We start from the raw sequence: 26,012 nt of genomic DNA, 5'->3' as shown, positions 1-26,012 counted from the left end.
CAGACTTCCAGCTCCGACCCCGTTAGAGATATTTCTGTCTCTCTCTCACACACTCGCACACACATGCGCGATTGTGCGCGCACACGATCTTTCCTGCCCCTCATCTCTGAAATTTATTTACACAATTCGGTAAAATCAAAGAAACTCCTCAGAGTTTTCCCCAGATCATTATATAAAAGCATTTTAGCACTATAAAACAGAAGGCTGGACAGATTCAGACATCACTGGGTGTTTTCCTCCCTACACACGGAGCCATAGCTTCCACTCGTGAACGCGCATTGCGAGGGCTCGGGGGCGGGGCTCGCTGTTCTCCAATCCGATTAGTGCTTTGGGTCGGAGGAGCGCTGCGATTGGTGGCAGCGGGTGATTTGAAAACATTTGTGTCGTTAGAAGAGACGAAGAAGAAGAGTCGGACCTGCGGAGTTTATTTAGATAATAATGTTAAAAACTAAGGTTTAAATAAGTTGTCGGGTTACGGACTGAGGAGGAGAAAAATAAACAATGGATATTAACAGTTATTTACAGTAAGTAACATATTTCTGCATACGGCTGTGGCTTGTCTCCTAGCTTAGCTTAACTGTCTAACGTTAAGTTACCCAGCCGCTTCACAATTGTGTCTGTCCACCTTAAATGGTGCCACAGTTACATTCTAACATCTCACCATTAAGGTGGGCCTTATTCGGTCTCTAGTTAACCTAAGTATTTCAGTTTTATTCACCAGCTAGCTCTAATGCGTTTTTTAGTCCTTAAAGTATTTGCTTGTTAATTGTACTGGCTGTTTATGCAATGGTAACCTGTGCACTTCAGATCTTGCTAACTAGCTAGTTTAATTACTTACTAATGTGATTTTGTAGGCAATTTGAAGCCACCGTGAGCAGTTATGTTGGAGAAGATCCTCTTGATCCATGGGATAAGTAAGTAATTTCCATGTTATCCTCTTTTTTTAAACTGCATGTCTTACTGCATGCACTACTGACGGTCGTTTATGAAGTTGTGAGACTTTTTTGTAGCCCATGTATCTATAGCTATAAAGTTCTTTAATTGAGAAGGTGCTGGTGTATGTGTGTATAACTTACAGGCTGATCACTCTGTTTCTGTGTCAGGTTTGTGGAGTTTCTGGAGTGCAGGCTGGCAGCAGAGGAGAGGAGTAATCTGTGTGTGGTGCTGGAGAGGTTGGTTCAGACGTTTCTGCAGGATAAACGCTACCGCAATGACCCCAGATACATCAACCACTGCATCAAATGTGTAAGTAGAGGGGTGTTCTTCTTCGTGTTTATTCTATTAGCTTTTTACTTGTCTTTCTGTCTGTCTGCAAACAAGGCAATATGATGTGTCTTACACATTTCCTGTCTGTTTCAGAGGTGTCAAGTAATAAAGTACAAATATTTTTTCTTACTTAAGTAAAAATGTTGGTTATCTTTACTTTACAGGAGTAATTAATTTTCAGATGCCGTTTCCCTATTTACGTTTTCACATTTTTATTTTGGCAACGTTCTTTATTAAAACATTATATTCCAGTTAAACCTTCTGAATATACTTAATCATTAATAAAGATAAAATATCCTCTTAACAAAAGATGCTCTTAAAAGGGTCTTACTGCATTATTATACCTTTATGTAACCTTTACATTGCCATAGGATTGACCTAAAATTACAATTCTGGCAGGCCTGGTTTGTAAACGTACGTTGTTTTTTTGTCAAACAAGGTGAAAGGGATTTTGTTAGTATGTTATGGGCCTGTATAATAATTATTAAATAATTATAATATACTTATTTATAATTAATAAGTATTAAATAATTATATGCATGTTGATTTGTGGTTGTAGAGTGAAATCAGAGCTTCTCAAGTCAAATAAAAAGGCTTAAGTGCATAAATGTTATGTAGTATTAATTGTGAATTAAAGCTGAAAGTCTACACTTGAATCCCATTTTTTTAATGGATTGAAGTAGAGTACAGGGGCAATATTACAGTAACTGTCACTGTTTGTAATATTTTGCTGCTTCTTGCCTGTCTGCCTGTCTGTGTTTCTGCTCATTATTAGTTTATTTATTTTTCTGTTGTTTCAACAGGTTATGGTATGTATGATGTGAAATAATTCAGCTCTATGTAGCGGCTGTGTTGTGTTAAATCTCACTGTGTGCTCCTTGTTCCTGTAGGCGGGGTATTACGGAGAGCCCATAAAGCTGTACAGTTATGTGCACAGTCTGGGTGTGGGGGCTCGGGCAGCAGGGCTGTACGTGGCCTGGGCTCAGCAGTTCGAGAGTAAAGGTCTGTTCACTCAGGCTGAGCAGGTCTACCAGAGAGCCATCGAGAACCAGGCGGAACCCATGGACACGATCCAGGAGCAGTACAGGTCAGTGAGCTCAGGCATCACATAGGCATACATTAGGTTTACATCTGTCCACTGTGGAAACGATTGGTGATGCTTTTTAGTTAGTTGTACGGGAGAGTAACAGTGCATCACCTGTGAATTCTGTTCGGTTTGTCTATAATTAATATTTTTGAAATAGCTAAAAATAACAGTAACAGTTTATTATAAACAGGATAAAATGAAAAACTGATTGCTTGGTCACTGACCCATGATGCAATCAGACATGATTAAATTTATTTGCATCTGTTTTTGTAATGTATGTTTCCTTTATCCCATGTAGAGATAGTATCTTCAGATACTATTACCGTATTTTTCGGACTATAAGGCGCACTTAAAAACTTTTAATTTTCACAAAAATTGACAGTGCGTCTTATAATACGGTGCGCCTTTTGTATGGATTTTACTCGTCAGGTTGTAAGGAGCAGTAAACACACACTCCGTGCAGCGTTATAGAGAGTTTCAGTGCTATACAGAGTCCAGAGCCGTGCAGCTCCGAGGCTGAGCAGCAATAGCATTAGCTAGATGCTAACCGCTTAGCTAGCTAGCTTTTTCACTGTTCAGAGATCAGTATTTTCTAAATTTAGCACTTTTAATACTGCTGGAGCAGTATTATTAGAGTTAGATGCTAATCGCTAAGCGTTCACCGTTCAGAGGTGAGTTATCGGCCTGTAAGTCTGTGCTGCTTTGCCTGGCTAGCATTAGCTAGATGCTAAGCGCTAACTCTCTCAGAGGTGAGTTTTATCAGCCTGTAATCTGCTTGTTTACCGTGTTAAAACAAGCTACGGGGGACGAATCGCTAGCTAATATCTCACTGTCTTACCAGAACACGCAGGATTACTCAGTGTAACGCTGTCGTTTAAGTTTGGGTTAACTTTACTAGTTTAGGTGACTAGCTAGCGTGCTAGCGGATAGCTATGCTAACGCTGGTGCAGCAAGCCTTAGTGGACATCTGGAAATCTAAGCTTACTGTAAATAAACTGAAGCACGTTACTCACCCAAATAAACAGTTTTCAGGAGAGGAATCTGTGTAGATTAATATCCAGCACTCGTTTGACTTTGAAAGAGCTAGATTTGTATACTGAGACGCTCCACCGGCAAGCGACCACCCCCGGTGGGGGAAGGGAAACATGGCGCCACCCCTGTTCACTTTGATATAGGCACCCTTTCTAGTGTCACTTAACGCGCCTTATAATGCGATGCGCCCTATGTATGGAAAAATAGCAGAAAATAGGCGTTCTTTGATAGTGCGTCTTATAATACGGTGCGCCTTATAGTCCGAAAAATACGGTAATATCTCTAAAAAAAATATATTAATTAGTCTTAAATGTCTTTAAAAGCCACAGAAATGAAACACTATTCTTTTCTTTTTTTTTTTGCGCATTGCATTATACAATTTCCAAATCGTATATGCATGTTATCTTACTAATATAATTGCAGGCTCAACTAAATGGAACCATTGGCATTATTTATGTAGATGTAGATGAACAGTGCTTAAAAGTCAAATTTTGCATTGGACCCTATTTAAAATTTTCAGAACAGTTCCGTTTTTGCTTGTTAAATTTTTTTTTATTTTATTTTATTAAAACAATTTGTTTGAAAAAAGCTTTTTGTAAAACCTGTCAACATAATATTATTGCTGTGTGCCTTTTGTCATTTTGTTAAAGCAAAAGTGGCATTAATTTTGTGGTGTTTTTTTTTTTTCTTAAATTTAATATCCCACTACCTGCCGATAAATGTTATTTATTTATTATTTTATTTATTTATTCATTATTTTGTGTGTGTTTGTTCCAGGCTGTTCCAGAGTAGAATGGGTAAAAGCCAAGCAGCCTCAGGTAAGAAATAACTACAGAAGGGATTCACACTGAGCTAATTAGAGTTTGAGAGCTCCAATAAACTTTGTCCTCTGTCTCTGTCTTTATGAATCAGATCATGTGAGAAATCCTCTGCAAAATTCCCAGCTGATGAATCAGAATCCACGCCACAGGGAGACGCTCCAGCCACACTGTAAGGTATGCAGTCAGTGCTTTTCTTTTTGTTTGGTCATATTTTAGGAATTTGCCTTAGGTTTTTCTGTGTTTATTAAATTGCTATTAGATTGGAGTTTTATTCTAATTATTATATATTATAACATCTCCAAATATGTTGTTTTGCAGGAGCCTGACAACTCCCCACTCCCGGCAGACCGAACTATTCGCATGTAAGTTCATTTTTTCTTGTGGATACATTTATTAATTGAACACTTGTCCTGATTGGGAAAAACCCATAGTAGTATGACCCTGCTGTTATACTAATTAAAACACTATTTACTACAACGTTAGTAGCATATGAATATTACAATTTAAATGTATTAAAATATGTGACTAATTATGTGTATCAGCTTGGAGTTCATATGAGCAGCACTGAACTATGTGTGTCTGTTTTTAGAATCTCTCGTTCTGAGAATAATCCAATGCCCCGGAGCAGCAGCAGTGTGGAGAGTGTGCCGATGTATTGCGTGAAGGAGCTGGAGTGTGAAGGTTCTGAACTTTCCTTTGAGGAGCTCAGAGCGCGGCGGTACTTTAGCAAACGCCAACAGCTGGAGCTGCTGAGAAAACAGGGTGAGTTGAACACACGTGTTTCACACAGAGTTAAAATTGTAGAATAAAATACAGTTGTATACATTTATGCGCTACATTCTGTTACTTTAATATGGGAAATAAGTACATTTTTATTAAAATTTGCCCTATCCTAGATGTGTATATAATAAAGCTCAAGTTGATTGTGTGTGTTCAGAGGAAGTGATATGGAAGCATGAGGAGGAAGAGGAGGAGGTGATAAGGATGAAGAAGCTGCTGGAAGAGCTGAACAGCAAACTGAGCACTGAACAACAGGAGACCAAACACACATTCCTGCAGCAGGTAAAACAACAACAACACACACACACTGAGTTCTTCTTCACCTCAGGTATTTAAGATGAAATAGACCGTTAAAATAACAGTGATGCTTTAGGAGAGTTTCTTTCAGAGGAAATAATGGGGCCGAGCCTGGCTCAGCTTCATTCAGGAATGCCAGATGGATGGAGATATATATATATTGTAATTTTAAACAATGCCTGACCTTTCACTAGTGATGAAGAGTGGAGAGGTCTGTGAGAGCTCTCTTTGCCCCTCCCCTCCAGAAAACAGCTAAAAAAAGCACACACAGCACTGACGTCACCAGCTCACCACCTCACCCGCGCCTTTCTCGCGTCAGATATCTGCACTGACAGAGTTTTAGAGTCAGTCAATCACTCAAAATCCAAGAAAAAAAGCAAAACAACAATAATCAGGCATTTAAATGGCCTTTTTAAAAGGTGAATAAGTGTATTTTCCAGGATTTAAAAGCATGATTTCAGCTGTAACTGGAAATATCTGTGCAAAACTGTCATACTTAAGGTGCGCAACTTTCCACAGGCTGTCAGCCACTGCGTTTACATGCACGCGCCCAGCCATGTGGAGGCCATACAATACAAAAGTCAAGTCAAGTAGTTTTATTGTCAATACTGCATATGTACAGGACATACAGAGAATTGAAATTACGTTACTCTCCTTCCCAATTTTACAGCAAGTACAGATAATAGATATAATAAAGGAGAATGGGAGACACTATGTGTACAATACAGCAGGGACACAAATAGACATACATGAGACAAAAACAAGGTGCAGTGGTGTGGGGGAGGAATAGATATATAAATATAAGTAAATAAGTAAAAATAGATATATAATTATAATATAAAAGAGTGGGAGACACTATATGTTCAATACAGCAAGACACAATAAACATACGTAAGACAATAGTGCAATATTGATGGTGATTGAGATGGAATGACAGTAAAAATAGTAAATAACAGTAGTGCAAATACGGTATATGGTATATAGCTTAAGGCTGGTAAAGTGAATGGGTGCGTAAGTCCTTAAAGTTCACAGTTTAATTAAGTGGAATTAAAGTGCGTATTGACAGTGCAAGTATATCAGTAGTGCAGGTGTTGTGTAGTGCAAGTCCGTTTGGAAGGGACCAGTACTTTGTGCATTGTAGTGCAGAGTTTCAGTACTTTATTAGTGGGGGGGTCAGGATGCTGAGTGAGTGTGTGCTGGGGGCAGGATTGGGATGGGGGTAGAGCAGGAAGAGAGTTCAGCATCCTCACAGCCTGATGGATGGGGCTGTCTCGCAGTCTGCTGGCCCTCGCCCCCAGTCAGGAAGTCTAACAGCCAGTTGCACAGTGAAGTGCTCAGCCCCAGACTGTCCAGTTTGTGTATGAGCTGTTGGGGGACGATTGTGTTGAATGCTGAGCTGAAGTCAACAAACAGCATTCTGACGTAGGTGTTTACCTCATGTTTGCGGTTACCTCGTGTTTACGCCCACTCTCCCTCACACTCACACTTCTCAGGCAGCAGCCTGTCATGTCACTCACACAGACACAGAGACAACACTGTTCACTCAGAAAATATTGATATTAAAATGTTAAAAGGGTTGTAGGGATTGTCTGCAGAAAGTTTGTGACCTCAGCGCACTAGGTGCCTCAGCATCCGCTGATCCTGCCTGGTCATTTTACATATTGCTAAGCTGCTGGCATTCCCTGTTGTTTCCACACTGTTATATTAGCACTGACAGTTAACTGTGGAATATTTAGTTGTGAGGAAATTTCACGACTGGAGTTGTTGCACAGGTGCTGCGTTCTATCACAATACCACACTGGATTTCACTGAGCTGCTGAGAGCGACCCATTCTTTCACTAATGTCTGTAGTAGTGTCTCTGCATGCTTAGATGCTTGGTTTTATACACCTGTGGCCGTAAATATGACTGGAACACCTAAATACAGTGATTTGGATGAGTGAACAAATGCTTTTTGCAATATAGTGTATATTTGAAGTTTGTTACAAGGTTTTGGTTTTATAGGAGCTGAATGAATCGTGCAGCCCATTGGACCGGTCAGTAAGACCACCTCTGACCCCAGCCATGGCTGAAGCTGCAGCTCCAACATCAGTGACAAAGGAACAGGCTGCCTGTTCAGACATGCATAGATTACAGCATGCACCAGAGCGCCCTCTGCTTAACGGGAGGAAGTCTGAGTCCCACTTGCTGTGGCAGAGCACAAGGGTAGGCATGATTTTATTGTGCTAAATTATGGCATGATTCTTTTATCAATACTTTTTTTTTTATTATTCTTTTTTTTATGGAATGTCTGAGTGTGCTGAGAATTGTAAGTCAATTATCACTAAATGTATAAAAATGTATTCCACAATAACATTTTCAGGACGATATATTGTCCCAGAAATTATTGCGATAAACGATAATATTCTTATTTTAAAGCACCACTATAGAATTTCCTGCTTCTGGGCTCCCAAAGGTGCTTTAAGACAATATGCCACACTAATAATATACTAGCATAATACTATTACACCATTTTACACTTAAACTAACTTTATAATAGTAAGAGCAGATAATATCCTAAATAACTAAAACAAATAAAGTACCCCCACCCTGAGTTCTGACAAACTGCACTAAATATTAAACAGACCCTTATTCAAAAAATAAAGTAACAACAAATAGATTAAAGTAACATATTTACATTAATTCTTTTTTTAAAACTCTGAACACATGGGCACTTGCAGATTCCTTTTTCTGATCATATATGTATATGCTGTAAAACACACTTTAGCTTAGTCCATATGATCGAAGACACACAGATGCTATAAATGTATGTTTTTAATGTAACTGTCAGACAAATTCTGAGCCAGAAACACCAGCATGTTTAGTGTGTGGGGCTTGGGCCCCTGGGGTAACAATTTTTATATTCAATATTCAGCTGGATGGATTGGGCTGAATGGTTGAGCTTTAAATAAGATCTTAAAGCTTCTGTTTCCACTGTTGTGAAACCTTGTAAACATACCGGCTGATTCGCGTTGATGGTTCTCCTCGCTCATTTGGCTTAAAGCCAAAATACTCCCTAAATACTCCCGCACCGGAGCGGTGGAATGCGGCTTTAAAACACAGCTAGCTAACACATCTCCCCACACACAAACTCTCCGCTGTGCGTGTGTGCGCGCGTGTGCTGCTCACTCTGACTGCTGCATAAACTCTGCGTGCACTACAGTTTCTAACCGATAGATGTCGCTGCTTGACAGATCCGGCGAGAGAGCAGCGGGACTGGCTCTCTCATGCAAACAAATCCACGCGGAAACACGCGGCTTTTATCGACGTCTGCCTAATTCCACTACAGCTATAGTCCCCCTAAAACAATAATCCGTATAAAACTTTCATGACTTGTAGCTTCAGTGGTTGTTCGAAATAGTATATTAAATGAGTACATATTTATGTTGTGTCCTTTTGAATAATGTCTTATTGCCAGTAATGTATTTTGAATAGAGATGCACAGTATATTGTAAATATCAATGTATTTGAAACTATTTTGTACAAGATGGTAAAATGAACATATTGTTATCTGTTACACAAGTTGCAAAAAAGACCTTGTTTGCTCCTGACTTCAGTTTGGGTCCGAACCAAAAGCGGGTATCAGGTGTGAAAGAGTTTGCAATCCTTGGTCGGACCAATCTCTGGTCTTTTGGTCTGACCAAGGATTGTGGACCCTTTCACAGCTGAGGAGGTCTCAGTGCGGATCTACTGAACCATGGTCCGGTTTGTCACACAGCAGTATTGAGCAGTATTATTTATAAACAGAAATAAAATTAATCTGAGGATAATCATTTACACTCATTCTGCTGGTGTTGTGTTTTTCACAACACCTGGCAAAGCAACTTGCCGAACTCCTAAATAACATTCTACAAACCAATTAATATGATGTATAGAGAGAGATGCATCCCATAGCTGATAATGGCCGTAAGTATTGAAGTTCTTTAGTCCCCTCAGTGAATATTTGGACTCTGGTCCAAATTTTTAGGTGTGAAGAATTTTTGAGACTTTTCTTTTAGTCATATTACCCAGTGCTAATTGTGATGATTTTTTTTTTTCTTTTTGCTATATTGACTATCAATAGGTTCCAGCTTCCAGACTGAGCCTGTCTCTGAGCGCAGCTTCACAACTTGCACACAGCAGTGCACTCAGTGCAGCTGTGAATAGGCCATTGGACCTGGACACACAGGCTCCAGTTCCACTACAGCTGCAAGACCAGAGAACCGCAAGCGTGTGTGAGAGCCAGGCTGAGCGTTCGCTTCTAGAAAGTTGCTCTCAGAGGCTGGCAGTGTTTGAAAGGTGAGGACAGGTGTACTTTAAAATGTATATATATAATTACCGGCTGGAATATAGTGGAAAAATCTTCGTTACGTCATTATTTCCTTAAAATATCTATAATAGTATAATTGTTATTTTATTGATTAGTCAAAGTGACAATACAGTTCTGTCAATGCTATCACAAAAGTCACAACAGTCAAAATATCAGTCTCTGCAGATCGTTTAATGTTCAGCAGCTTAATGTTTTATACTATTAGGAATTTTAGGTTATCTGTTTTGAGGTCATAATCTCACCACTAAATCCCTTACTCAGTGCCCTAGGGGTGTAAGATTTTAAACAATATATTGGTTAGCTTACAGCATTGCAACATAGTATATTCTGTATTGTAGTCTACATGTTATTGCCAATAAACAGCCGTATTGTGAACATAGCAATAATTTCCTGCTTGTTATGACTTTATCTGACCTTTTTTTTTTTGCTGCTTTTTTTTAGAGACAGATCTGAAAAAACAGAGATGGATGGAGGAGATGCTAATGCAGACAGTGAGTACAGAAATGTAATACTTCTTCTTTCACTGTGAAGAGCGACAGGCTTATTACACTCTCTCTTTCTCTCTCTGTTCTCTCTCTTTCCCTCTCTCAGCATCTCACGGAGGCTTTAATCATTCTCATGTCACTCCTAACACATCTCTGGGTCTGATTTCGGCGACTCCTTCACGTGCACTCCCCTCTCCCACTGTCAACACTCGGGAGGCTCTGGGTAAGTACACGCTCCTAGCACCAGCACAGACCCCAGTTATTAGATCTCCCACTTGTCACCACTTTTTTTTTTTTTTTTTTTAAACACTCTTTCTGGTACTATCGCAGAGATATTTATATAAACATAGAGAACCATTCAATTTGATGTGCTGGAACATTTGTTGACCCCAAATTAATGATATAAAACCCATCATGGGGTTTATTTACATTGCTGAGAGGATGCTGCCGGCTCTGAATTGCCCTGATCAGGCACAACCAATGTCATAAGTTATTTGTGTAATGCCTTATATAAAAAACTTCAATTTAACTTTTAAGGGTAATAGCCTAGTTACAATGATACATGTCTCCAAGAAGAGAACAAGATTATTATTTTTAAGTTGAATAAAATGAGGTTGTTGTTTCGGGAAGAAGTGAGTTGTGAAGACTGTATATTATACATTATTCTTTGGTGTTTTTTAATTAACCCTGAAATTAAAAGACTGTTGTAAATCTGATTTGGTGACTTGATTCTCTGCTCTAGACGTGATCATGGACATGTTCCAGGCTCCAACGCTGCTGCAGGACTCCGTCTTCAATACTACCAGCCAGGTGGCTGATGACAGCTTTGAGAAAAACTGCAGAGTAAACGGTGAGGGAGGTTCTTCCACTTTTATAGCTGTTGGAGGCTGGTTACTCCAGGATTATAAGAGATACTGTTATGTTAGTCATGCAGTCACGTTAAGACGTTAAGCGAAGTTCAAGGGTTAACTTTACCTAGCACTCAGTGCTTTATCTTTATAACTAAGGCTGTATGTATCTTTGAAAACATTTTGTCCTTTAAGTTTTAGAGCTGTAAAATGGACTGTGGGGGAAAGGGAGGTAGTTTTTTTTTTTTTTTTTTTTTGCGGCAGTGCTGTTAACCAATTAGAGGGGATACGTTTGCACGTATGAATATTCATGAGCAAGAGCTCATATCCTGTCTTTCTTCAGAGACCTCTAATTCAGTGATCTAAAGCAAGGCTTTACAGAAACACCTGTGTGTATATATACAGGCAAAAAAACGACTCCCATGTCATTCATTCGTACTAGTGACCACAACTAGACATTTTAAAATCAATGTAAAAACAATGGATGTTCAGATCAGCAATTTCAGTTAAAGGTCTCATTCCAATGATTCATAAAGGAAAATCATGAAAATTATTACGGGTGCCCACATTTTTACAGACCGCTGTATTTACACCCTCAGGACTGTAGACAAGGGGTGGGCAATTTCAGTCTTGGAGGGGAGGATTCTGCTGCTCAAATGTGATTGACCTCAGCTGTTACTTTTCCAGAATTAGTAGTTCTGCTGGAGCAGGAAAATCAGCAAATTGTGCTGGACCCCATTTGCCCACCCCTGCTGTAGTTGATGAAAGCGTGTCTGCATAGCACTGGAGCTACCAGGCTAACCTAGCTTTATAACGTAGCATAGTTGTTATGTGCTCATTTTCTATGTATGTGTTTGGCTTTTTATAGGTTTTGCCCCATCTGTAGCGAATCCACCCTCCTCAATGTCGTTCAGGATATACCAGGATGAAAATGTGAAGATTGGAAGGTACTGACAGTTCTTTGTTTTATTCGCTGAAAAGGACGCATATATCCTACATTTATAAGCTTCTCTTAAAATGTTTGTGTGGTTTTATGAACATTTATAAATCATATATTTTCTCAGAAATGTTAAGGGATACAGAAGCTATGAATAATCAAGTCTTTAAAGATATGTAATAAGATATAATATGCAGTAGGGCTTTGGATCTATTTTTTTCTGTATTAACATCTTAGGGTAATTTTGGTGCTTTTTAAATTAGAACATTGTAACACACTTTAACTGAGGAGCTTTAACAGATGAAATAAACTAAATAAAGTGTAGCTTTGTATTCTGTTTGTCTGCATCTGTGTGTGTGTGTGTGAGACATCTTTGCTAACCAACCAAGCAGGGTCACAAACACACTGACACAGACAAAAATGAGGGAAATTTTAAATTAAACATTGTAAGTACTTAGAACATGGAACCATACAAGTGTACTAAGAGGTTAAATTGCATGCCCGTTATGCAAAATGCAAAGATGTTGGTAGATCTGAAATTGATTTTTGGCATTTGTTAATCGATTCAGAATCGTCCCTCAGTCCTAATATGCAGTACACTATACTTTTACACAGCAAAGGAAAACTTTTTATTTTACATTTATTGGTCCTATAAAGAATTGAGAGACATTGGCGTGTTTTTTACTGTTTTAGTGAGGAACAACAGGTGGAGAAGAGCAAACCAGCAGCTCGAGCCCTGATGGAGATTCCGGTCTCCAAACCCAATGTGAGTGAAATAACCGATCACATTCAGAATATAAGCCTGTGTAATATTTGCAGTAGCGCACTGGAGGTCATGCAGTTGGTGCTTATCCGTATCTGTCTCAGTGAATTGTTTAGCGTAGTGGGTAACAGCATTTTCTTCCCTGGCCCGGCAGGGTGGATTAAAATAGGCTGGATAAGGGTCTCAGACACATGCCATAAATGTATGCACGCTACAGCACTACCTCCACTGTGTTGCTGCATTAAGAGCAAATACCTCCTAATTTAGTATTGTAATATTAAATCATAAATATACCAGTGCTTTGTGTGAAATACATTGTAACCTGTTTTTGTGTGTGTGAAGGTCACTCCTGTAGGTCCGGAGTCTCTGACAGACGAGAGTGCGATGTGGGGTCCTCAATATGCCTCCATAACTGCCTGTCCAAATCATACTCGTGATTTTGCCATGGCTGCCCACCTGGTATCCACCCCCCTCCACCCCACTGCCCCGTACACCTGGGACACAGAGCTCAATCAGGGTGTGAACTTCCTCTAGTCTAATGTTTAATCATTTGGTTTGTTGGTTTGTTTATTTATATGTAAATTGACCGATACTGTGACTAGGTGGCTGTTTAACAAAGAGGGATTTTTTTTTCAGTTTAGTTTAACTTTACATTTCTCACTTTTGAGCTGAAGCTGTCAGGCTAACTGAGAAGCTCTGTTTTATGAATGTCCTTCCAGTAGTATATTCGGTAATTGTTAGATTGCAATATGATGAGATAAGCTTGTACAGATCGGAGATCCACGTGTTGAGTGTGTTAAAAACAAGTGTTGATCATTTACAAGTTGGTGTGTGTTTTTTCTGTGTAGTAGAAAACACTGCCAGAGGATTTAGTGGGACAGAGGAAAACCTGTATCAGCGCCAGCCAGCCAAACTGAGGTACTAACATTACAAATGCCATTTTCCCTGATTTGTATTGTTGAGTTTAGTATATAAATAACGTATCAAGATTTTTTTTTCCCCTACACTAATTTTATTATTTCTTTAAAATCCTTTAAGAAATTGTAGGGAAATTCAATTGTCCATCATCTGGGCTACTTTAACTGTGTTCAGATCATTAGCATTATTAATGTACCGCACTGATGCGTAATTACCGCATTAATATTAACAACCATGATTTCAATCATAAAGGACCATGCTTTTTTTCTTTGATTTGAAAATGTCTATACAGAATACTGTCCAGTAAAAGGTGAAAACACTATAGGCAATATGGTGAAAATACACTTGAATTTTTTTTTTTTCTTTTTTCTTTTTTTTTTTTTCATTATTTTAAAAATGTCTCTGCATTGTAGATTTAATACTCATCCAAACAATAAAAAAATAACCTGGAATTATTTAGTAAACAAAAAATATATTTTATATTCTAGACTCTTCAAAGTAGCACCTTTTGTTTAGATGACTGCTTTGGATTTTCTTAGTCCGCTTTAGGCTTTCAGCCAGCTGTGCTGAACTTGTTAAGAGTTAATTACATTTTTTTTTGTTGTTGGCCTCTTAATATGTTTGAGAGCATCAGGTGTAAAGTTGTGAAGAGGTAGAGTTGGTGTACAGTGAATAGCTCTATTTGAGCAATGTTCTAATCCATATTATGGCAAGAACTACTCAACAAGTAAAGAATAGAAGTTTAAAAGTATCCTGAAGTGCCTTTGTAAAGACAACAATGTTATGATGAAACTGGCTCTCATCAGGACCATTCCCAGGAAAGGAAGACACAGAGTTAAATTACAGTCTTTGTTGCACAGGATAGGTTCATCAGAGTTACCAGCCTCAGAAACCTAAGATACGAGCTCATGTAAATGCTTCACAGAGTATTTTGGTGTGTTAAACACTTTTAAATTCACTACATGATTTTAAGTGTTCCTTTACAGACTGGATGACTTCAGTATTCACAATGTAGAGGGGGGATAATTAAATAAATATATTCACAGCTAAAAGTATAATATGTTGATATATTCTTATCTCTCCTCTGATTTGGTCATTTACAGTCCAATCCTGGAGCAGAGTCCTTCTGATGAGAAGCCGTCTGAAGTTCCTGAGTGCAGTCTGAGGGCTCAGGGCACCATCGTAGGAGAGGGAGTGAGTCTTCCTCAGCAGAACCAGACGCTGACCCACGACCAGACCAGCTGCAGCATCGGCAGGCAGACGCTGGTCCCCCTGGCTTTACATGATCACACTGCCGAGGCCAGCAGAGCCCTCAACTCCAGCACTAAACCTAGCTGGAGTGTCTACCAGAGCCCAGAGAGAACCAGCCAGACAGGTTCTAACACAGAACCTGTGTCCAACAGCATGCTGTCTGTGAAACAGCAAATACCTCACCAGCTCAATTCATCTAATCTACAGCTTAATTCCAGCTCTAGCATCAAACCCAGCTGGAGCATCTACCAGAGCCCAGAGAAAACCAGCCATACGGGCTCGAACAGAGGGCTCAACTCAAGCAGCATGCTGTCTGTAAGAGAGCCTCAACCGATCCAATCCAATGCAAATGGCCTACAGATGAACTCTCTATCTTGCTCCCTTGCTGAGGCCAGCAATGCCCTCAACTCCAGTGCCAAACCTAACTGGAGCATCTACCAGAGCCCAGAGAAAACCAGCCAGACAGATTGTAACACAGAACCGACCTCTAACAGCATACTGTCGGTAAAGCAGTACCAAGCAGACCAGTTCAATTTACCTAGCATGCAGGCTAACTCCAGCTCCAGCACTAAACCCAGCTGGACCATCTACCAAAGCCCAGAGAAATCCCACCAGGCTAGTTTTTGTGCGGAACCCAAACAACACTCAAACAGCATGCACTTGGCAGTGGGAGAACCCAAACAGGACCAGTTCAGCTCAACTGGCTTGCAGGTTAATCCAGACAGAACCATGAACTCCACCACCCAAAGCCCAGAGAGAACCCAAAAGACTCAATTTAGTGGGGACCTCCACTCAACCAGCATGCATTTAGTGGCAGAACCCAAACAAGACCAGCTTAACTCAACTGCCATTCAGCTGAACTCCAGCTGCAGCACCAAACCCAGCTGGAGTATTTACCAGAGCCCAGAGAGAACCAGTCAAATGGGTCACAGCAGGGAGTTCAAGGCAGACCAGCAGGTTAACTCAAACCAAGGGTTCAACTCTTCTAGCCTGCATTTAATGGGAGAGCTAAAACCAGACCAACTCAATTCCTCCATCAATATGTGTTCTGGTCAGGGTGAGGCTGATATTCTCTTGCCCAAGAAGTCTTTTCACCGGCGAAAATCCGAAAAACAGCTGAACTTCGAGAGCCTTCAGGTGAGCCGACCTGTATCACACCAGTCCTGCACGCTGCCAGAGAGCCCAAAACCACAGCCCAGAATAATCCAGGATGTTCCCATGAGTCCAGACCCAATCCCAGGGTCCGACTGGCTTCAGATGGACAGTCCAGTCCCGCTCTCTGAACCCAACCTGGATGTGATGGTCAGGTAAGCTAGCAAAGAAAATAGCAAAAACTGCTAATTATTATCCTTAATTGTTAGGATTACAAATGGTGGTGTATTCATATTATTCATATTTTGTCATTCTATTAATTAGGTTATCTGCAGGCCTTTTAAATATATAATAAAAAACATCTCTTAACCAGCAGCATTATTTATGGGTCCTGGAGGCTTTTAGCTCGAGGAGATTCTGTAGCCATGGGATTTAGATAACTTCAATTTTGTATTGGACCCTATTTTCAGTTTTGTTTGTGCAAAATGTTAATTTATTTTAGTTTGAAATATTGATAATAAAAAAAAAACAGGAATCATATTGTAATGTCTGTAAACTTAATATCCACTTAATATCCATTAAAATGTCTTAAGCCTTAGATAAAACTACCCCATACCTGTGGATAATCTGTTAATGGACTGATCTTTTATTAATTTTTAGCTCCCCTTGTGCATCGTTTCAAATTTTTATCTTTATCATTTTATTCTTCTTTTTTATACATATTTTATTTTGTCATATTTTTGTTGTATAATCAATTCAAAAGAAAACATTGTAAATGGCTGACAAAAATTCTGGCTCGCCACCCTCCTAGCAAACACACTCGGAAAAGGAAGGGGGAAATAAAAATCTTCTTCTTCAAGGGTGTAATAGCATTTTAAGTAGTACTTTTATCTCCATAGTCACTAATATTGAAGAGCCAACAAATTTCATAAGGTGTATTCAGAAGATTAAGATATTTTGGTGTCTGAATTCTGCTTCTGATGCACAGCTCCACTTAGTGGACCAAAGCAACTATTGTCACCAACTTGTATCTCCAAGTTAGCAATTGTTCAGATAAACCGGGCACTGAACTGAAGCAGCAGTTTGAAGCTTTTCCTCCTAATGCCAACTTGAGGAATATACCTATTCCTATAATCAGTAATTGTGTCAATATTAAATTAATGTTTGATTTTTTTTGTATGATTATCATCCTAGGTCAATGAACAGATCCCAGACAATTCACAGAGAAACCCCCGGAGCTCCTGCTTCCAGGTCCAAACTCAGCTGGAGCGTGAACCAGACCCCAGGGAGGCCATCTGAACTACAGTACGTCCCGCAGAGTCCTGAGCCCATGGAGGAATCAGATCCGCATCAGTTATCAAAGCTGGAAGAGTCTGGACTTCTGCTCTCCAAGAGATCCTTTAACAGGCGCAAATCGGATAAGAGGGTATTGGAGGTAAATAGTGGCAGTGTTAAAATCTGAACATTTCAGACACCTGCATGAATACAAGCTCTGATCTACATCTGTTTTTTTTAAACAACCACTATACATTAACTGCATAAACTCTGTAAAAACAACAGCAGATTGGATGGCAGGCCATTATGGTCATTTTATTTCTTTATTTCTCTGTCCATCTTACCCTTTTACGTATTTCAAAAATGTTCTAACATGATGGATCAGTGCAGTCGATCAGCTAAAATAGGGTTGATGTTGGGCCATGTTAGGGCTGGATGATATAGGAGAAATATATGATCCCTCCTTTCAGTCAACACAATACAATTTTGATAATATGAACAGTATAGCCACTTCCCTTGCTCTATGCTGACGGTGCTGATATGGTAAAAATATTATGTTACAATATATTTTTTTACATTTTTATTTTATCGTTATTTACTTTTTTAAGAGACACAGCATGCATCAGCAGTGGTAACTTCTGCTGTTTACCTATTCAAATACTTTTTTGGGAATAGGATAATGATTTTCTTTTTTACTATTACATTTTTGCAGCACATTATCCAATTTTTTTTAATTACACAAATTGTAATGAAATGTTCAGATTTTTAAGCACTCTTTGATGATAGCATTGATATTTGATACTTGATATATTGCTCGGCTCAGGCCTAGGCCATTTGCTTTTTTAGTTTACAAGAGGAGGCTCATAATACCAATAAACATGAGACTGTAATTTAATCACACACACATAATTAATAAATGTTTCCTTGTCTGTTACAATACCACCTTTTAGGTTTTGTTTAAAATGTATCTAAATCTGGAGTGGCTACTCATTTTTTTTTTTTATATACTGTTCCACTCTGGAGAAATTAATTTTTTGTATTTACAGTTACAGTGTTTAAACCACATTCATTTGCCGAACAAATTAAGATCTGGCTGTGTTGTGTGAGAGAGGTTAGGAGACTAATGGCTTAGTGATCAATCAAGATTAGATTTTTACCATTTACTATTTAGTTTGTTATATCCATAATAGTGTTAAACATAAAATGCATAAAATACAAAAACCTTCATTTATATCATGCATTGTGATGAGTATCATAATTATTGTATTTTTCCAGTTTAACCCACGCCTGTTACAGCTTATAAATATCTCTCTTGTACAGAAATCCCTCTTGTCGAGTCAGAGGCAGTCCTCCAACCAAAACCAGGATGTTCCAATGAGTCCGGAACCAATTTCGGGGCTGAACTGGCTCTGTCCAGAGAGTCCAGCCCGTGTGACTGAGTCTGATCTGGACGTCATGATGACACCTCAGCAAAAATCTAAATCAGTGGATGCTTCTGCCCAGCTGCTGCAGTGTGATGTTCCAATGAGCCCCCTGCAGGCTTCCATACCTGATTACACTCCCTCAGGTGCTGACGGCGTTTAATCAATCACACTGATTAGACTAATTAGTTTAGACTTCATTCAGTCAGGTCGATTGATTTACGCCCTTGTGATGCTGCGGTGAAGGTTTCAGAATTGGCAGGAGGTTGTGCCAGTCGCAGTTAATTTTCGTTTGTCAATTGAAAAATGAACAGCATTGGAGTTTACACAACTGTTCCTACCCTCTGATCTGCCTTGTAGTCAGTTATTATAATCAAACTCAAATTAGTCTACAAACTAAAAGATTCGGGGAGGCAATGAATGAATGATGAATGAATGTCTATTTTCTGATCTATTTTCATACATAAGGCTCACTGGATGTTAATTATAGATTTCTCTTCTGAAAACTGCTTTATTTGAGTAAAGCGCTTCTGTTTATTTACAGAAAGCTTAGATTTTCAGATTTCCACTGTGGTTGGGTGCAGCAGCATTAGCGGCTAACTGCTAGCATTAGCGAGACGTAAATGCCGCCCAACAGCGCTAGACTGAAGAACCCTGAATGTTCCAGTAAGACAGGGCTATATTAGTTAGCGATTCTTCCCCTGTAGCTTGTATTCAGGCTACAGTCTGATACTGCTCTCACTTACCTCTAAACAGCTAAAGAGCTAGCGCTTAGTGTGGTTTGCCAGTTATGCTAATATTGCTCCAGCAGTGCTAGCCAGGGTTAGATGCAGGCTACAGGCTGATAATACTTGCCTCTGAAAGGCGAAAGAGCTAGCGCTTATCTTGATTAGCCGGTAATGCTAATGCAACAGCAGTGCTGGCCAGACTTAGTAGCATGCTACAGTCCGATATACTCCCCTCTGAATGGTTTAAAAAGCTAGCGCTTAGCGCAGTTAGCGGCTAACGATAACACTGCTCCAGTCTCTGTGCTGGAGATCTAAACTGAAATTACTTCAGTGGAGTGGCTTTACTACTCCTTGCAACCTGGCTGGTAAAATTTATACGTAAGGCGCACTGACTGTTTTTGGGAAAATTAAAGTACTTTAAGTGTGCCTTATAGTGTGAAAAATAAGGTCATAATTTATTGAAAATCTGAGCAGTTGACTTGGTAGGATTAGCACATTACAAAATCATCTGTCATTTTATGTAATTTTTCCATGCAGTAAGAAACTATGGATAAAAGTTTTCCTAACCCCAGCTTAAAAAACAAGCCACCATATAGTATGAGACAATGTATTGTTACATCTTTTCAAAATGAAGTTTACATTCCATTTCTTTTCCCTTCTTTCTGCACCTCTCTGCAGTGTTGGTGTCTGACCCGTGGGATGAGGACCTGATAGATTCTTTACTCTCCAGCCTGAAGACGCCCCTCACCTCATACCCGAACCTCAGCCTCTGCACTCGAGGCCTGCCCACACTCACCCCCAAGATGTCCGTACAGATGGGTAAACACACACTTGCTTTACCTGTAGTAGGATTAACGTTAACTGCTCTGGTGCCCCCTTGCTTCCTGTTGTGTTTTATAGTCTGTCAGAATGCTCCATGAAGATTCATGAGCATTAAAGAGTTTGGCTCTTACTAAAAATTTGGTCAATTAATAACTATGTCCTACTTGAATATTGTACTATATGTAATATGAATGTTGGGTATTACTTCAGTTTTTGGGTGAAGTTTTAATCGTTTGCATTTTTCTCTGAATTTTAGGTGAGGACTCTCTGCGGGTGGACTTTGTGTTGGGACAGGGTGCTTTCGCCACCGTTTATCAGGCTACCAACCTTACAACCTCACAAAAATTCATCCTAAAGGTAATTAAAGGGATGTTTCACTTTTGGATTACGTGAATGAGCAAAAGTATCAGACACAAGGCTAATGTTCTAATTAAGCTATGTAAGCTTACATTACCTGTTGGATGCAACTGTTATCATGCATGTCAACAGCACTTTTCCTCAGCGCATTCCACAGTGCAGGATCTCTTGGCTTACCGCAAGTCTGTGGCGTTTTTTAGCAACAGAAATAGTCAATCATAAGTTTATTCATTTGAATTTTTAATTAACCTCACTATAAACTTAAGTTCAGCATCTCTTTCATGTTTAAAGGCGACTGTTTTGTGTGTGTGAGGCTCATGTGTTTGGCTGGATGCCGTGCGGCCGCTGCATTTATTTGAAGTTGAGCTCTGCTTGATTATGGCTTATAGCTAATAAAAATCCCAAAACCAGTATTTCAGAAAATTATAATAATGTAAAAATCAAATAAATTTTGTAGAATGTAATCAGTGAATCAACACAAAACACCTGCAAAGGTTTCTTAAGCCTTTACATGGTCCCTCAGTCTGGTTCTGTAGACTACACAATCATGGGGAAAGACTGCTGACTTGACAGTTGTGCAGAAGGCACCCACTAACACCCTCCACAAAGAGGGTAAGCCACAAAAGGTCTTTAGCAAAGCGCTGTATCTAAGCATATTAATGGAAATTTGAGTGTAAGGAGAAAAATTTGAGTGTGGTAAAAAAAAAAGGTACACAAGCAACAGCGAGAACCACAGCCTTAAAACAAGAAAAGGTCAAGAATTTAGTGGAGATGAGCTCTTCCTGAAATTATTTGTTTTTTCGAATGTAAAATTGTGACCCTCCACAATGCTGCTGTTTTACCTGATCAGGTGCAGAAGCCGGCGAACCCATGGGAGTTTTACATCAACAGCCAGCTAAATGCTCGAGTGCTGCGGAAAGAGCGTCACCTGTTCAACCAGCTCCACTCCGCTCACCTGTTCACCAATGGCAGTGTGCTTGTGGGGGAACTGCACAACTGCGGGACTCTGCTGGTGAGCAAAGCTGTAACATTCCTTTTTTGTTTCATTTTTTAATCACTTTCCATTTCTTATGACCAATTTATCATCTCACTTTCTGTTTTTTTTTCCTATCTCTCTCTTTCTCTCTCTCTCTCTATCTGTCTCTCACTATCTCTCTCTATCTCTATATCTTTTTATTTTTGCCTGTTTAGAGTGTGGTGAATCTGTATAAGAGCCGCAGTGAGAAGGTGATGCCCCAGCCGCTGGTGCTGTACTTCAGCATGTGTATCCTGCAGATGGTGGAGCAGCTGCATCAAGCCAAAATCATCCACGCCGACATCAAACCTGACAACTTCCTGCTTGGAGAAAGGTAACTGAGAGTCAGGACGAGGACATGTTGCTTACTGAAGCATAGTTGGACAAGATGATGCCTAAAACAATTCTAAATAATAGATCATATCTTTAAATAATACAATGCTTCTTGAAAAAAAAAAATCAGAATCTAAGTTACCAGTTGCTTTACCTACTATGTGACGTTTTCACAATTAAAGCGGACCTAATCTTTGAAACTTCTATGATTAAAAAAAAAAAAAAAAAAAAAAAAAACATAAGTGCCATGTATTCAGCCTGCAGCAGTTAAGCTCCACCCACTTCTTGAGTAGTTATAAGCCCTATCCGGTGGAGGTTTGTTTCTCAGGGGTCCTGGGGTAATTTTCACTTTTATGGGGGGTCCTCTGTGATTTTATTCCCGTCCCGACGCACATTACTGAGTTTCATTACCGCACGTTTAATAAAATTGCTATTTGTCCACTGCCACACACCGTAATTACACTTTGGGCGCGCGTTTCCTTGAAGATCCACGTAAACACAACAGCAAGTGGAAATGGAGAAGCTACTGAACGAGACCAATAAACCCTAAAAACACACTGGTCCTCCTGTTTTTCCGTTGCAGTCCAGATGAAAGAGCCTTATCACGGAGTACAAAGCCCTACCGGACAGAAATTGTTTCTCAGGGAGACGTCTGTAAAAAAAAAAAAAATGTCACACTTTTACTCAGTGATAAAACTCTTGCATCCAGACTGCAATTGAAAAAAGCAGGAGGATCAGTGAGGATTTCGGCTTTCTCTGTCATGTAGCCCCCCGATTTCCACCCGCTGTTAAGTTTACAGCGTAGATACGCAGAAATTTGCGCCCAAAGTGTAATCAAGGTGCATAAAAGTGAGTAATATTTTAAGTTTTATTAAACGCGAGGAGACAAAACTCAGACATGTGAATCATCTGAGAAAAAAAAACATACATTGCCGTTCCGGACGGGAATTAAATCACAGAGGACCCCCATAAAACAGAAAATTACCTCAGGACCCCCTAAGAAATTAATCCTGTCTGGATAGGAAGCATTTTGGACTGCACTGGTTTTATGTAAGGTACAGTCAGATATATATATTTTTTTTATTATTATTTTGATTAAAAGAAGTTGGATCATCCATAGTATTCATGAATGCACACAAGATTCTGTTAATCTGTATTGATGTTTTTCACTCAGACTGCAGCACAGAGAAAATGTGCTCTGCTGGCTTTAAATGGCATTTTAATGCTTTTGTAACAGTCCATTACATTTGACAGCCCTTGGTCAGGAACTGTATAAGAGAATTCAGTTGAATTAGTTCTGTCTGTCAGTTCTTTTCTCAAGATTATCACATGTCAAAAACTTGCATTGAGTTAGTTGCCAATCATCACTGATACCTCATTATATTAAAATTATATGATTGTAGGAGCAGGTGGAACATTATACTAGAGTGATTTGGAGAGTGCACACTGATGGACTGCTGTAGTGCTAACCTGTGGAGTGTAAACACATTCTGACTCTTTTGTGAGGAAAATCTCTTTGTGAGGGACACTGTTAATCTGACCTCACTCAATCCTCTGTGCAGGTTTCTGGAGAACGAGGATTTGGATGCTGAGAGTCTGGATCACGGCTTGGTTCTGATAGATTTTGGTCAAAGTATTGATATGACCCTGTTCCCTGAGGGCACGGCCTTCACTGCCCGCTGCATGACTTCTGGCTTCCAGTGCACAGAGATGCTGAGTGGCCGGCCGTGGAACTACCAGGTAACCCCGCACTGTCCTGTCAGAACACCTGCTGAAAAACATGCATTCCTGACCTTTTAACACTTAATAATTCACTCCTGTTGAAACACCTGATAACCTGATAATTGTTTGTTGTCCTGCAGACTGATTACTTTGGCATTGCCGGCACCGTGCACTGCATGATCTTCGGGTCATACATGCAAGTGAGAAATGAGGGTGGAGTTTGGAAAACGAATGGCATTTTTAAAAGGTGAGACTTCATCCATGAAGTTCTTTACTAGGAGTGGGTAGTAATAAAAAAAAAATGTATCTTCATTTAAATGATCTGATGTGGATTTATATATACCCAAGAGCAATCTGGTTGATTGATGCACAGGCATGCCAAAATTGCTCTCCACCTGTGATTCAACTTTGTTTTTCAGGTTTAGGGCCAGATTATCTCTTCACTCTTGCTCTCAGCCTCATTATTGAAAGAACTGAGATTGTTTTGACCATTCGTGATACAAAACATAAGCGTATTTTAGTATAGACAAATGTCTTTTAAGGTTAATTTATGACTATATAAAACATCGAGAAAATGCCCTTAGACCCAAAGGGTTAAAATTGGCCTATTTTTCCTCACCTGATAACAAATAATGATAGGTTAAGTGTTCCTTGTACCTTTAAAATATAATTTCTCTAAAATCTTTTAAACTAAAGCTGTAAGTGGCCGTAATTAATTGATATGTAATTTGTACCTTGTAAACTGTAATTGAATCCTTATGGTGGGCAATCCCTTTATCCAGTGTGTAGGCCTAAATCCACCTGTACAAGATTTTTCATTTGGCTTAAATTAATACTTAAATCCTGATCAATGCATTTTAGCTCTGAGAACAACTCAAAGAAATGTAATTCTAAAAAGAATTTGAGTATGACTGGCACTCAATGAAAGCTGCAAAAAAAGAAAGCAGTAGCAGTTTCAAGTTATGCAAGTGACAAAAACCCTCTAAATATTACTAATGAAGATCAAAGCAGAGGTTGGACCCACACACGCAGATTTTTTTTTTTTTTTTTTTTGCGGCCGGGCGTGGGCTTAAAACAAGCGATTTTAAGTGGGATCGGGTGGTATCAGGACTTAAAAAAGCAGTAACACGCAGTCCTCTAGTAGAATGTAAAGAACTCAGCTCTTTAAAACCCTGTGCTAACCAAACCTTGATTTTGCCAAACTTTGCAAAGTGTATCTGGCTATTCCAGCCAGCAGTACCCGAGTGATAGGATTTAGCCTACATCCTTTTTATGCTCTGATTATTTAAACTTGAACCAAGAACATAAGGTGAACAAGTGATAATGTTTTTTTAATTTACTGCACAAGGAAGATATTTTTTTAATCAGAATTTTATGGTGTTCTTGTATGTTCCATGTTGAAATATCCACTGTGAGAAATGAGGTGTAAGATCCTGTGCAGCTGAATTAATTTGTAAATGTATTTATTTTCCTTTTTAAAGGTGTTGCCAAAGAAACATTGAATATGGAGGTGTAGTTTGCAGCCTGTCCATCTGTTGTTTAAAATCATATTTGCCAACAAAAAACAAATACGTCAGTCAGCATTAGACACAGATAAAAAAAATAAATTAATTAATTTAGCGATCACCTGTTTTTTTTTTATTATTATTTAATTATGCACATTGTGACTAGTCGACTACTTTTTTGAACAACTAATCGACTAGTGAAAAATGCTAGTCGTGCAACCCCTACTCAGAGAAAAACTGTACAGTGGTGTTATAGTATTGATTTGGATTCATTAGGGTTGGAGAGAACTCCCTGTATGGGTTTCTTTTTTAACCATTACCTGTCTGTCTCTCCCTCTCTCCTCAGGAATCCTCACAGTGATCTATGGCAGGAGTTTTTCCATGTGCTGCTGAATGTTCCGGACTGTAACTCTGCCTTATGTTTGCGGAGTTTGCGTGAGCATCTGTCTGTGGTGCTGCAGGAAAACTACAGCAACAAACTGCGCGGCCTTAAAAACCGACTGGTGGTGCAGATCCTGGAGAGCCGCGGGGCTCGCAGATAGTTTTCTACCTTCTGTTTTTCTAACTTTTTTTAACTAGTATTTTAAATGAGTCCTGCTGTGTTTATTTTTCCAAACACCAAAATCTTCAGCTTCTCAGGTGCCACTGTATTACCTGGATCAGGTGAATCCGATGGATTGCATTAGCGGTGGGACTAGATCAGCCACACCTGAGTGGCGTAAGTGGATGGAACGAGGAACCAAGGCACTCGGGAGTTATCTGTAGAAGGAAAAAAACAACAGAACAATCTTGAAACAATCTTTTATCTGCTTTACTGCTTTGAATGTAAACTGTAAAAAAAGAAGACTGATTGATTTTGTTTTGTAAAGAAAATCAATAAAGCTAAAAAAAAAATCACAGTTCCATTAAA

General features: G+C 39.3%; 1 protein-coding gene across 4 annotated transcripts; it reads left to right on the top strand.

Moving 5' to 3' along the window:
• Positions 1-26,012, top strand: bub1 (BUB1 mitotic checkpoint serine/threonine kinase). Of its 4 annotated transcripts, none has more exons than XM_015608507.3 (28): positions 1-524; positions 855-914; positions 1,104-1,245; positions 2,157-2,353; positions 4,163-4,203; positions 4,298-4,380; positions 4,525-4,568; positions 4,796-4,968; positions 5,144-5,268; positions 7,287-7,487; positions 9,385-9,599; positions 10,072-10,121; positions 10,222-10,338; positions 10,858-10,965; positions 11,832-11,910; positions 12,594-12,666; positions 13,006-13,180; positions 13,515-13,581; positions 14,685-16,139; positions 17,119-17,359; positions 18,520-18,766; positions 20,027-20,167; positions 20,427-20,527; positions 21,378-21,539; positions 21,719-21,876; positions 23,438-23,615; positions 23,738-23,844; positions 25,449-26,012. In XM_015608507.3, the coding sequence occupies exons 1-28, from the start codon at positions 502-504 to the stop codon at positions 25,642-25,644; spliced, it is 4,959 nt and encodes a 1,652-aa protein (XP_015463993.3). In that variant the 5' UTR covers positions 1-501; the 3' UTR covers positions 25,645-26,012. The 4 variants fall into 4 exon arrangements, with proteins under 4 accessions (XP_015463993.3, XP_007259947.3, XP_015463994.3 ...); XM_007259885.4 differs by having other exon boundaries at positions 13,512-13,581; XM_015608508.3 differs by lacking the exon at positions 7,287-7,487 and having other exon boundaries at positions 13,512-13,581.

Source organism: Astyanax mexicanus, chromosome 1 (assembly GCF_023375975.1).
Source record: "Astyanax mexicanus isolate ESR-SI-001 chromosome 1, AstMex3_surface, whole genome shotgun sequence".
NCBI lineage: Eukaryota > Metazoa > Chordata > Actinopteri > Characiformes > Acestrorhamphidae > Astyanax > Astyanax mexicanus.
The sequence above is the reverse complement of the archived record's forward strand: the minus strand, read 5'-3'. Positions and strand labels throughout refer to the sequence as shown.